Source organism: Neltuma alba, unplaced genomic scaffold, assembly GCF_004799145.2.
Source record: "Neltuma alba isolate B1F8T4 unplaced genomic scaffold, ASM479914v2 tig00012004_pilon, whole genome shotgun sequence".
Lineage (NCBI taxonomy): Eukaryota > Viridiplantae > Streptophyta > Magnoliopsida > Fabales > Fabaceae > Neltuma > Neltuma alba.
This window is the reverse complement of record NW_021636576.1, coordinates 69,939-83,597: the sequence shown is the minus strand read 5'-3', so window position 1 is coordinate 83,597 and position 13,659 is coordinate 69,939. Positions and strand designations below refer to the sequence as shown.

General features: G+C 32.8%; 1 protein-coding gene across 1 annotated transcript; it reads left to right on the top strand.

Annotated features, from left to right (window-relative positions):
* The first annotated feature begins 8,071 nt into the window (after positions 1-8,071).
* On the top strand, positions 8,072-13,341 carry LOC114720879 (uncharacterized). Its single transcript, XM_028906599.1, has 8 exons — positions 8,072-8,177; positions 8,418-8,522; positions 8,625-8,711; positions 8,796-9,240; positions 9,328-10,253; positions 10,383-11,594; positions 11,684-11,805; positions 11,956-13,341. Exons 1-8 carry the CDS (start codon positions 8,072-8,074, stop codon positions 13,339-13,341), a joined length of 4,389 nt encoding a protein of 1,462 aa, XP_028762432.1.
* The last annotated feature ends 318 nt before the right edge of the window (positions 13,342-13,659 follow it).

Genomic DNA, 13,659 nt, shown 5'->3' with positions numbered 1-13,659 from the left:
AAATTTAAAAGACTAATCTATTTACCTTAAAAGGCCTCTAAATAGGCTTTAAGTCTGGCCTATTTTCTAAACAAACCAGACCATATCAAGTCCCAATCAAGTTAGGTTTTGGGTATGGCCTAACCTATTTTCATCTCAATGGTTGGACAATATGATCCTTTTAATTATTGATACTAGGTGCATGAGTGAATAAAGATAGCAACATTAAGAATTGGGAAAATTGCAGCCTTCTAAATTGGAGTTTCTTTACGTAAACATATAAAAAGAATTGAGTTTCTGACTTTCAGTTTTTCATTCAAACTGGTTTTAATAGATAGCACATACTACCTCCGGTCCTTAATATAAGACTTCATTTGATTTTTATTTTAGTTCTAACTATAAGACCCTAATCCACTTTGTCTCTCATATTTATAGATTTTTTCCTAAGATAGTCCTTCTAATAATAGTAATTCTACCCAATAACTTGATTAGTAAGGATATTTTAGAAAGAAAACACCTATATATTACAAATAACTAATTTAACTTATTTTTTAATCTCTTCAAATTGGTCAACTATAATTTTAATATTAGTACTTCCCCTATCAAATATTTAACACCGGTACTTCTCCTATTTTAAGGACCGGAGTCCAATAGTTCAGGGTCACAAATCACCAGTAAAAGCGGTAGAAGCTCATCCCTGTTCTGAGATATGGCGAAAGTGGGTCGAATCAAGCTCGGGTCACAAGGCTTCGATGTCTCGGCCCAGGGACTCGGGTGCAGGGACCTGTTGCTCCGGGCAAACCCGAACCCGACATCATCTTTCTGGTCCACCATGCCTCGAAAGCGGGGTCACATTTCTCGACAACTCCGATTCTTGTGGCAATAACGCAAATGAAATTCTTCTCGGAAAGGTATGTGTGATCGATACGAACTTCTCAGTTCATTTGTTGCTTCTTTGCCTTTGTTCTCTCTAATTCTATGACGAACTGTGTGTGGATTTCTTCGGACGGACGTTGAAGGGAGATGTGAGGGAGAAAGTCGAATGGCCTCCAAATTCGGACTCATCTTTTCGGATGGCAAGGCTGATATCTGTGGGTGGTGATCCTGCGTACGTGAGAGCGGCTTGTGAGGCGAGCTTGAAGAGACTGGATGTTGGTCGCATTGATCTCTATTACCAGCATCGTGTTGATAATCGTGTGCCTATTGAAGTCACGGTCCGTCCTTTTCTTTGTCATCTTTCATATAATGATTTTGACCAAATTGTTGAGCATTCTGTGAGATTGCAGGAGCTTCAGAACAATGATTCTTGGTTCTGGCTTTCGAATGATTTATTGGTTATATAGAAGTATTGTTGACTCTCCGACTGTCTGTTGTTTTAATCTTGAGTGTAAATTTGATTAAACTTATGAGTTTACTCAAGTTTATCATTTTATGTTTCTAATTTATAAAATCATATCAATTTATGCTAAATTTTTGGATTCGGTTATGTTTAAAGATTTTATATATGAATTTTATAGAATTTTTTTTGTTTAATACGGTAAATTTTGAAAGTTAATGAATTTTATTTTAATTATTTGGATTCAAAATATATTTAAATAAAATTATTGTCAATTTTATATATTCTAGTTACTTAATTATATACTTTTAATGCCAATTTATTAATAGAAGTAAATTCTTACTAGTTTATAATTCCAGTTTACGATATTAAACTCGTGAGCAGGATAACTTTGTATGGAGTGCTAGAGATTCTGATATCATTTTTTTCAGAAGACTTCCACCTTCTTGAACTGAAAAGATAGGAAGCATTATTTTAGTTGCATTGCATAAATTTTCCCATGAAAAATTGGTCAGGATTGGGAACATCTCTTTTACAATATGTAGCCTCAGTTCTTCTCTCGTGTTTGGGATATTTTAAATCTTTCTTCACCGTCACGAGTTCTGAACATGAGGAGGTGATATTTGGTTCAAGAAGTTTGTTTTTTGGGTGACATGGTACCAGAAGTTCTTTGTTTGCAAGAATTTAAGATGAATTTCTGAAGGGGAATAAAAGACCACTCAAGTTGTTAGACATATGCTGCATGATCTTATGGTTGTATCTTAGGGGTTGTTTTTTGAAAACAATTTTTTATTTTTAAAAACAACGAAGCAAAAAAACTTGTTTGATAATTTATTTTTACTTGATTGTTTGAAAAAACACAAAAATAGTAACATGTTTTTAAAAAACTAAAACAACTTTTACACTTTTTCTTGTTTTTATTTTTTGTTTTGAAAAATTAGAGAAATCTTCTTCTCTTCTCACTTACTACTCGCTACCTATCGCTACTGGTAACACCACATGTCAAAGAGTCATTTTTTATATATATTTTTCAAATGTGATTTTTTAAAAATTATTTTCCAAACAATTTTTTTTTGTTTTTTGTTTGCAAAACTTGTTCTAAAAAACAATTTTATAAAAATTGTTTTGAGAATAAGAAAAAAAAAACAAAAAAAAAACAAGCCTTTAATCTTGATGGGAATGGAGTACTACCTTCGGTTGTAAATATAAGAGTTAGTTTATGATCTTAAATATAAGACCCTAATTCATTTTTTCCTTGCTTGGATATATGGGTAGAAAAGTTAGGACGAAAGAAAATGAGAGGGAAAAAAATGAAGAGAAGAGAAAACTCAAAAGAAAATATTATCACTCATCCTGCTTGGATGAGTGACAGAAAACAGGAAGAAAAGAAAATGTGAAATGTCATAATGACTAAAATACTTTTATTATAATCAATTGGTAAGAAAACTAAATAATTTAGAAAAAATTATTTATCTATTTAAAAAAATAAAAAGGAAATAATGTTCAACTTAAATAAAATAAATTATACATCATCTAATATTTTGATAAAATGATAAAAATCGAATGAAATTAAAGATTATAATAACATCAGAAATTGATATCATGAAAATGTCACTAATAATATGATTAAAATTAATCTTGATACTTATAGAATAAAACTAGAATTTGTCACCTATGCGATGCACGGGAAGCGTTACATTGCATATCATTATGCAACCTTTGTAAGTCATTTCCACATCAACCCAGTGACATTCCCATTACACCTAAGCTGCAAATTTTGAAGTGAAAAGTTCCATTTTCACCCATTCAAATGTGTGCCACACCGCACATTACTGAAAACATGATATCCACACTTTATGTATTGGAAAATACAATATGAATGAAAAGATGCTTGCATATTGCAATTGTATTATACATTCATGAACACTTCTTGATACACAACATTTCAGGTTGTGATTTGTGAGCTACTATCTGCATCACCAATGATTATATTTAAACCTTGCATGCTTTTGACTCTAAACATAGCAGCATATGATTGACCATGTATGAAAACTGGCTTGCATAAGTATAATCCAACATGTCGAAGAGATTGCCCTTGACTTTTGTTGATAGTCATATCAAATGATAACGCTATTGGGAACTGTCTTCGTTACATGCAAAATAGCCATCTATTTTTTGATGGGTTCATGTCCATCCTATGAATTAGAACCTTCTAGTTGGGATTAGTTCAATCTGATTGCCTCGATCACTATATTACCAAGCTTTATGAATGAAGGCGTGTGCCATTGCATAAACTGTAAGCTTGATCAATGTTCCTCAACAGCATGATCGGTACTCTAACTTTCAAGGTTAGTTTATGTGGAGGCAAATCTGAACATGTTATTGTGTTTAAGAATTCTATGGTGTAAAGGTTGTCAAAGGTATCACTTTCATCAGTAGTCTTACAAAATGAATCACAACTGTAGAACTCATATTCCTCGCCTGGCAATGACTTACACATGTGGTCATTGATGGTATTAACCATCTCTAGAGTAGGAGCAAGAATCGCTCTGTCATTGAAATAATCATTAGAATTCAAATTATCTAACAAAGCAGGATAGGTGGAAGAAACAATTATTTGGACAGGATTTCCTCCATAAGGCAAAAATAACTCTATTAGGATCTCAATATCTGCAACGCCATCTTGTAAGACATCTAACTTGCCATCCCTAACATCCAATAACCATTTAAACAAAAAAAAAGCCAATTTTTGTTGGTTAATATCTATGCGTGACGAAATCAACCGCATATTCTTGGTCAACTGGAAGATTGTGCATTGGTCCCATAAATGTGAAGAATTAATGTATGCATCAACAATACTTCCTCATGTGCCTTTAGGAATAACTGGTAGAATTTGGCGAAAGTCACCACCCATTAGAATACATTGCCCACCAAATGGTCTATCACATTATATGATGTCCTTAAGTGTCTTATCAAATAGAGCTGGGAATCAGAGCCGGCCCTTCAGGGCTGGCGGGCTTAAAAGGGCCGGCCCTCCAGGGCTGAAATTTTAAAAATACTCCAATTTGCTAGGCTCGGCCCTTAAGCTGCAGGACCAGGGCCAGCCCGCGGGCTTTTGGTCCGTTTAAAAAAAATACTATTTTTGATATTTATCATATTTTTTTATAAAAATATAAAAATAAACCAATGAAATTATTAATAAAAGACATAAATATGAATAAAATTAAGTCACAAATATAAAATATCATCATATATAAATATTCATCAACATCTAAGAACATCTAAAACATTCATTAATAAGATAACAACATCTAAAAGTTTTATTTATAATGCAATTGTGCAATAAATAAACACTATCATTAATCTTTTTGAAACTTCATCATCACTATAATTAATTACTTTTCTTCATAAGTATGCTTTTCTTTCGTAACAAAAATATCAAGTTTTTCTTCTTTATAAGAATTTTATTTTTAAATTTTGCAATCTAACTATTATTTTACTTTAATGTGAGAAACATTGTTGTTAAAACTCATGAATTTCTAATTCAAATTATAGAATCACAAGTTATATAAGTATAAAAATATTCTATTATCAAATATATATAGTTTAAAAATATCAACGCATATAATATAAATCAAATCATTATTAAAATCCAAATTAACCCATTTTTTAAAAATTTAATTGGATAAATTATTGTCTAAAAGTAAATTTAATTTTAAAATGATAATAATAACTAAATATTTGAAATATTATTAACAATGTAAAAAATTAATAATATTAATATTATATAAAAAATTTTAAAAATAAAAAAAATTATAAAATGGTTTAAAAGGGCCGGCCCTTTTAAGCCCTCGGCCCTCCAGGGCTTATTTCTCATTTTAAGAGAAAAATATCAAGCCCGACCCTCATAATTTCAGGGCCTAAACGGGCTCGGCTCGTTTTCCCGACTCTACTATCAAATGCCTCCATACAAAAACGCTGAAGCATGGGTGCTTCATCCTAAATGATTAATTTGGTAATTTTGAGCAAGTTCGCAAGGTTTGAGTTTTGTGTAATTGCACAAACAGAAGACTCATTGACTTGAATTGAGATTGCAAATCTAGAGTGGGCTATTCTACCTGATTGTAGCAAAGTTGCGGCAATACTACTCAATGCAACAGGAAGAACAATAACACCTTTGGCACGCAATGATGAAGTTAGGGCATTTTACAAGAATGTCTTCCCAGTTCTACCATAACCATATACAAAGAAGAAACCACCAAGACTCATTTGAATAGCAGATATGACTGTGTCATATATTTCTTTGTGCTCAGAATTAAGTGATGATACCAAATTAGTAGATATACCTTCCAAATTACTTCTGTCATAATTGAGCTCTTGCATAATAAGATGGTTGGTGACTTCAATGGGTTGTGAGTCATCAAGTGTCGGCATGGAAGGGTAGTCGGCTAAATTATTGCCATTCTAATGGAGGAAGTAATCAATCTCTTTAAGAGCAGCTTGTGACTTGTCATCGAGGGTAACTGTAACACCTACAATAGTAGCATATTCCATTAGAAATAGTAAAGATATTGATGGGGGATGATGTGAAATGTTAATTATAGTGTGATAATATGCGGAATGTAATTCACCAAAAAAAATATGCGTAATGTAATATAATGAATTAGTACGAAACTTACTTGAAGACGTTAGATCTTGGCAGGGAATATAAAGCATGTCATCTGAAAGGAGATCGGATGTCTACCTCCACATATAACCAGGATGTTCAATACTGCATGACAATAGCATACTGACAAATAGTTTCCATAAGGACAAACCAAATGCCTAAACAGAAGATTCCTTTATAGCTGAGATGTATTCATTGTCTTTGTCTAATAAACCATAGGCAAAACATGCTTCTTTGAACTTGTTGTAAATGACACCATCAACAATCTTTATTTCAGTGAGGGAAGATAGGCCCCTCAGTTTTGTTAGCAACACACGTAAGTAGTACAATTCACCAGCAGAAAGGGGACACATGAGTCATCCGACCAACCACAAAACCTCTTGTCTTCCTTTTCCATTTCCTTTTGTTCTTTAGATAAACATAATAGTTAGGGAACTCAATGTAAGTCAATGTCCTAGCAAAACTATAAAGCTTGTTTGTTTTTATCCATGTAAGGAATTATGACTCACAAACTCTAGGCTTGTCCAACAACTCTGAAATATCATCAGAATTAGAATAGATGACATGTTGGTTTGGTAGATGAAAGCTTAACTTCTCAACATTAGGATTCCTATGGTGAATGTTGGAACTAAATATTCGCCATGATGCTTCACATGTAGAAATATATCTATAATTATAATATTGCTAGCTCTCATTGTTATTATTTGAGGAACTATCAAATATTGTTGCAATAACTATGTCACTACCTTTGTTGATGTATTTGAACAAATATTTTATTGCAATAGATTGGTTGCATTTCTCAATATTTATATGAGCATTGAACATATAGAGCAATGTTGGATTATAAGGGACCACATACCGATTGTCCAACAAAGTACCCTTTACTTTAATAGATCTACCATCATCTCAGCTTCTATAAGTTGGGTAACCATCCTCATCTACGGTTGTTTGTTGATTGAACTTCGTGGGAAAGTACTTAGTGCATTTTTTGTCCTTCATGCATAGAGACCTTGGATTGCTAGGACCACATGGACCATAGAGCATGTACTTCTTCACTAACTCATAAAAATCTGGTGATGACTCCTTATCTGGAATCTTTATAGAGATGGCCTTATCAATTTCACTTGCATCCTTGATTTTATCTTCACGTGACAAGAAGAGAAGTATATGAGCAGATGGGAGGCCTCTTTTCTAGAACTCAATAGTACATACCTCTATACACAACACAAATTATATGGTTATTGTCGAGATGATAATGTTGATATAATATGGAAAATATTTTATGTGAAAATAGTAGAAAGAAATTTATGGAAATCTTAGTTTGAAGTTATTACACCTTACTTCTAGAACAACTTAGAGTTCTATTGGAACTATTTTAGACCACATTGGATGGCTTTTGGGCTCAAAAATCTCATTTATGACGTTGAGGACACTACTTTTCGGATTTTTACTGTTTATTTAGTAAAAATCCAGTTTAAATTATAACTTAATAAAAAAAATCGAAATGGAGTGGTTCAAAATTCTATAGAAAGCTCTTTAAATGCTCTTTCAAGAAAAAATAATTTTGTGAACCAATTCCATTTGAAAAAGTGTCAGGTTTTTGTGAAAATTACCTCTGTCTTTTTGGTAAAAACTCTCTTTTCATATTCTGGACCTTAACTTTGAAAAATTATTAAAAATTGTATAGTTAGCCATTTTTAACGTGTTTTCTATTGATTTGAAACTCATGATGTGAACTTTAAGAAAACCAAATTTTGTGAAGAAGTTCATTTAGGAACTTAACAAAAACATGGCTCAAAATTGGCGTCCTGCTTAGGGTTACAACATCAAGCATATATACTTGTACATAACCAAACATCATTGTTTCCTCATAGTTCATCACCATTTTTATCCTTGGATTTGTAGTCTCCCTTTTGATGATTCAGCCCCTAAAATGTTAGGTTACATATGGGGGATGAGCTTTTAATGAAATCCTAGTAGCAAGATCAATAAACCAAAACATTAACATTCATCATTATAAAGCATTTCAACATTAGCTATCATAGGAGAACTAATCTTCTTATAAATAGACAGCCTCAACATGCAAGGCCATGGCAACAAATACAATGGGAAGTTCGTCACTTTGTACAAATACAAGTGCACCTGTGAAAAATTGGCAGCAAAAACAGACAAATGCAACAAATACATGGGCTAAAAGTAAGTATTTTGAATACTTTATAATTTGACTACAAGAGGCATAAAAAATATATTAGTTCATCTTTATTTAAGGTTAATAAAATAATGCATAATAATTAATTTTTTTGAATGACATTAGTATTACTGCATGTAAGTTACCTAATTGAGCGAATGATAATATCTTGCTCCTTAATTGTTAGGATCATGATATATGTTTCTATATTAGACCTTATTTTAATGCATGTGCAATGCATATATCAGACTTCGCAGAGCAAGAAATGTTTTACAAGGATATTGAGATCATGATTGGTGCTAATGATAATGATGATATTGAAGATAATATTAGGCACGATGAAAACATGGCAGGTTATTATTTTTAAGTTTTCCATTAGATGTTTATAATTTTATATATACATTTATATATGTCCATATGATAGTTTGGTTATAACATGTGTTCAATTTCAACAGATATAGAAATATGCAACACACTTACTCATTTACAGTATGCTTACCATACATCAACAGCTAGCTTGGATCACCAAATTTATAACGAAGGTATCATATTATGTCTAAATTTAAATATACTGTAATATTATTGTCTCCTTATAATAATCTGATTAACTTTAAATTGTTCTTTAGGATACATTGATGAGGGAGATCCTATACATAAATGCAAATTTTGTGGTGCTCTCATGTGGTTTAATGAAAGAGTCAAGAAAGATAATAAAAAAAGGTCCATAAATATCTTCTCAATGTGCTGTATGCAAGGAAAAATTGTGTTACCACCTTTGAAGACTCCACCTCCTATATTCCAGCGGTTATTTCTGCAAAAGGATAATGCACAGACGAAGAATTTTCTGTCAAATATAAGACAGTATAATAACATGTTTTCTTTCACATCAATGGGAGGAAAGATTGATCATTCTAAAAATTCTGGTGGAGGTCCTTACTCATTCATATTGTCTGGACAAAACTATCATAATATTGGTAGCTTATTGCCAGTTCAAGGTTCAGAACCAGTGTATTCACAACTATACATATTTGATACTGACAATGAGGTTTCCAATAGAATTGCTGCTGTCAGGTACTAGCTACTTTTAATATCTTTACTATGTATTATACCTATTTATTTCATCAATGAATTGAAAATTGATATTTATTTTTCCTGTAGTAAACACCAGAAGGAATCAACAATTGATCCAGGAATTGTTCTGCAAATCAAGATGGTTTTAGATGAAATTAATCCTTTTGTACAACAATATCGATTTGCTTCTCAGTTTCTGAGCATTCAAAATCATCAACATTTGAAGTTATGCTTGCTAAGTTCCAGGGCACATGATGGGCGAACCTATAATCTTCCATCTGCTTCTGAAGTTGCAACATTAATTGTTGGTGATATAGATATGACGTTTAATGTCAGAGATATCATTGCTGAAGAGCAATCAGGGAGACCTCGACGAATTAATGAACTCCATCCAGCATATTTACCTCTACAATATCCTCTGTTATTTCCATATGGTGAAGATGGTTATAGAGATGATATTGAACACAGACAAGAAACTCTTGCAATTACAAAGTCAAGAAAGAGGTTAAGCATACGTGGATTTTTCACATACAGGCTTATGAGAAGAGAGAATGAGGTGTCAATCCTATTACATGCATCAAGATTACTTCAACAATTCATTGTCGATGGCTACACAATGATTGAATCACAACGATTGCTTTGGGTTAGAACTCATCAAAAAGAACTCCGAGCTGATTTATATCAAGGATTATCTGATGTTGTTTTAAGTGGTGAGAGAAATGCTTCACACACGGGAAAACGTATCATTTTACCATCAACCTTTACTGGTGGTGCAAGATATATGCTACAAAATTATCAAGATGCTATGGCATTATGCAGATGGGCAGGCTATCCAGATTTATTTATCACATTTACTTGCAATTCAGCATGGCCTGAAATCACTAGACTTTGCCAACAAGATAATGTAAGTCCATGTGATCGACCAAAAATATTGTCCAGAGTTTTCAAAATGAAATTACGATCTTTCATGAAAACATTAAGGGAGAAGAAGATATTTGGGACAATTCGTGCAGGTTAGTCCAAAATTATTTTTTTATATTTCTTAATGTTTAAATCATTAATTTTTTAAATTATTATTACTGTCTATACTTTATAAGTGATATTCATTATTAATATATCTTATCTTTTTTTATTTTCTACAGAAGTTTACACTATTGAATTCCAAAAACGAGGCCTTCCACATGCACATATCCTGTTATTTCTTGATGAAAATGACAAAATCAAGGATCCAAAAGCCATTGACCGGATTATTTCGGTTGAGATTCCAGATAAGCATTCTTCTTCTATTCTGTATGACTTAGTTAAGAAGTATATGATCCATGGTCCATGTGGAATAGTTAACCCAAAATCTCCTTGCATGAAAGACAACAAATGTAGCAAATACTTTCCAAAAAAGTTGAATGATGTTACCACAGTTGATGATGATGGTTATCCCACATACAGAAGAAGAAATGATGGAAAAACAATTGAAGTTAAAGGTGTCTGCTTAGATAATCGTTATGTTGTTCCATATAATCCTACCCTTCTGTGCATGTTTCAAGGACATATAAATGTCGAGAAGTGCAATCAATCTACTTCAATTAAATACTTATTTAAATATATTAGCAAAGGCAATGATAGAGTTGTCGCTACTATATTTGATAAGGATAACAACAAGGATGAAATTGTTGATGAAATAAGGCAATATTATAGTTGTAGATACATATCTGCATGTGAAGCATCATGGCGTATGTTTGGATTTGATATCCATTATCGGTTTCCTCCGGTTGAAAGATTGAGTTTCCACTTGCCAAATCAACAATATGTAATTTATTCTAATACTGATGATGTTGCGGACTTATTACAAAGACCACGAGTTAGTGAGTCACAGTTTTTGGCTTGGATGAAAATGAACAATGATGATGATTTAGCGGCAAATCTTACTTATGCTGAATTTCCTAATTATTATGTTTATCAAAAAGATAAACGCCAATGGAAACGAAGAGAGAAGGGGTTTGCTGTTGGTAGAATTACACATGTATCGCCATCATCTGGAGAATTATATTATCTCCGAATTTTGTTAAATAAAGTGAAGGGTCCAACTTCATTTGATGATATCAAAACTATTGATGGAGTGATTCATGATACTTTTAAAGCTGCATGTTTTGCACGTGGACTCTTAGAAGATGACAATGAATATATTGCTGCAATAAAAGAAGCATCAGTATGGGCTTCAGGATCTCAACTGCGAAGGCTTTTCGTAAGCATGTTATTGTGTTGCTCACTGCAACATCCTGACACTGTATGGAAAGAGACATCAAATATACTCTCAGAAGATCTACTTCACATACCTCGCAATGATCCTGTCCTCTCAGGTATGTGAGCTACAATTCTCATGTCCTAAAACATGTGTGTGTATATATATCATATTGATATTTATACCAATTTTTTCCATATTTTGTAGATATTCATATCTCATTGTTTGATAAAGAGAATATGGCCTTGAAAGAGATTAATAATCTTCTCAGAGCAAATGGGAAGACTCTTCATGAATTTCCATCTCTTCCATTGCCATTGAATACTCCAGTCATTGATATAGCGAACCATCTGATAATGCAAGAGTTAAATTATGATAGAGAGTCTTTGAAATTAAAGACTACCACGCTCATGCAGAAGTTGAATGACGAGTAGCGAATCATATATGATAATATATTATCTGCAACAAATCTACCTCAGGGTGGATTTTTCTTTGTTTATGGATATGGCGGTACTGGGAAGACCTTTCTTTGGAATGTATTAATTACAACATTACGGGCAAAGGGTGAGATAGTTCTTCCAGTTGCATCAAGTGGAATAGCAGCAACATTATTACCATCTGGAAGAACGGCACATTCAAGGTTTGCAATTCCTATTCAAATCACTGAATCTTCTGTATGTGGGATAAAACAAAATTCACCACTAGCTAATCTGATTAAGTCCACGAAGTTAATTATATGGGATGAAGCACCTATGGTTCAAAGATATTGCATTGAAGCATTTGATAGAACATTAAAGGATATCATGCACTCTAACTTACCATTTGGTGGGAAATGCATTGTTATGGGTGGTGACTTTCGTCAGATACTTCCAGTGATACCAAAAGGTACAAGAGCTACAATTGTTAATGCTTCCATTAATTCTTCATATTTATGGAATCATTGCAGAATTTTCAAGTTAACGAAGAACATGCGATTAAGGAAAACTAATAGTTCCAATGATAGAGAAAGGTTAGAATGGTTTTCGAATTGGTTGCTAAATATTGGTGATGGAAAAATAGGGCAATCAAAAGATGGTGTTGCAGATATTGAAATCCCTAAACAGTTGTTACTCACAAACTATGACAATGCTCTTCATGCAATTGTACACAGCACTTACCCATATCTTCTTCATAATTTAGCGTCTAATGACTATTTCAATGACAGAGCAATCTTGGCTCCAACAATTGAGATGGTCAATCAAATAAATTATTACATGTGTTCTTTGTTACCAGGAGATTCATTTCAATTTCTCAGTTGTGATACTGTCTGTAAAGCAGATCAAGAAATAGATACAGTTGACGATTTGTACAACACAGAATTCTTGAATACTATTTCTTGCTCTGGAATGCCACTGCACAAGTTAGAACTCAAAGTGGGAGCACCGATCATGCTATTACGAAATATAGACCAAGCTTCTGGTTTGTGCAATGGTACACGCCTTAAAATTTGTCACTTGGGAAAAAATGTGATTGAAGCTGTCACGTTGAATGGATCGAGCCCCTATCAGAAGGTTTTAATTCATCAGATGGATATGAATCCTTCAGAAAGTCGTTGGCCGTTTAAAATGCAGAGGCGACAATTCCCAATAACATTATCTTTTGCAATGACAATTAATAAAAGTCAAGGTCAATCATTAACTCATGTTGGTCTATATTTACCCAAGCCAGTTTTCACACATGGTCAGCTGTACGTTGCATTATCCAGAGTAAGAAGTATGGACGGTCTGAAGGTTGTTGTTGACGATCAAGATGGTTGCTTCAAGTCAATCACAACAAATGTTGCGTACAAGGAAATATTTAGAAATATAGATGGTAATTGTATTTAGTGTATTTATCTATAGTAGCCATTTTATCCTATGTTACATTATATATTGTAATGACACATATTGATCATGAGTCCATATTTCCCGTGCAACGCACGGGGGGAGAAAAATCTAGTATACTCATAAAAGTTGGCTTTAGCAGAAAAGGTGACTGGTCTTTATAACATTGCCAAATCAAAATTCAAATCCTCATTAAAAAAGATATTCATATTTAATAGTTAATAATATTTCCAACAAGCCTCTTGCGCATAATCATCAAAGAATTTAGAAGAATACTGTTAAGTTCAACTGCAAATAATTTTCTTCGAACAAGAATCATAA

Bases quoted from the DNA above. Each gene is read 5' to 3' on its own strand.
- LOC114720879 (XM_028906599.1), top strand. From the start codon at position 8,072: ATGGCAACAAATACAATGGGAAGTTCGTCACTTTGTACAAATACAAGT. The intron at 8,523-8,624 runs GTTATTATTTTT...CAATTTCAACAG, and splicing joins GCACGATGAAAACATGGCAG to ATATAGAAATATGCAACACA. The intron at 9,241-9,327 runs GTACTAGCTACT...TTTTTCCTGTAG, and splicing joins AATAGAATTGCTGCTGTCAG to TAAACACCAGAAGGAATCAA.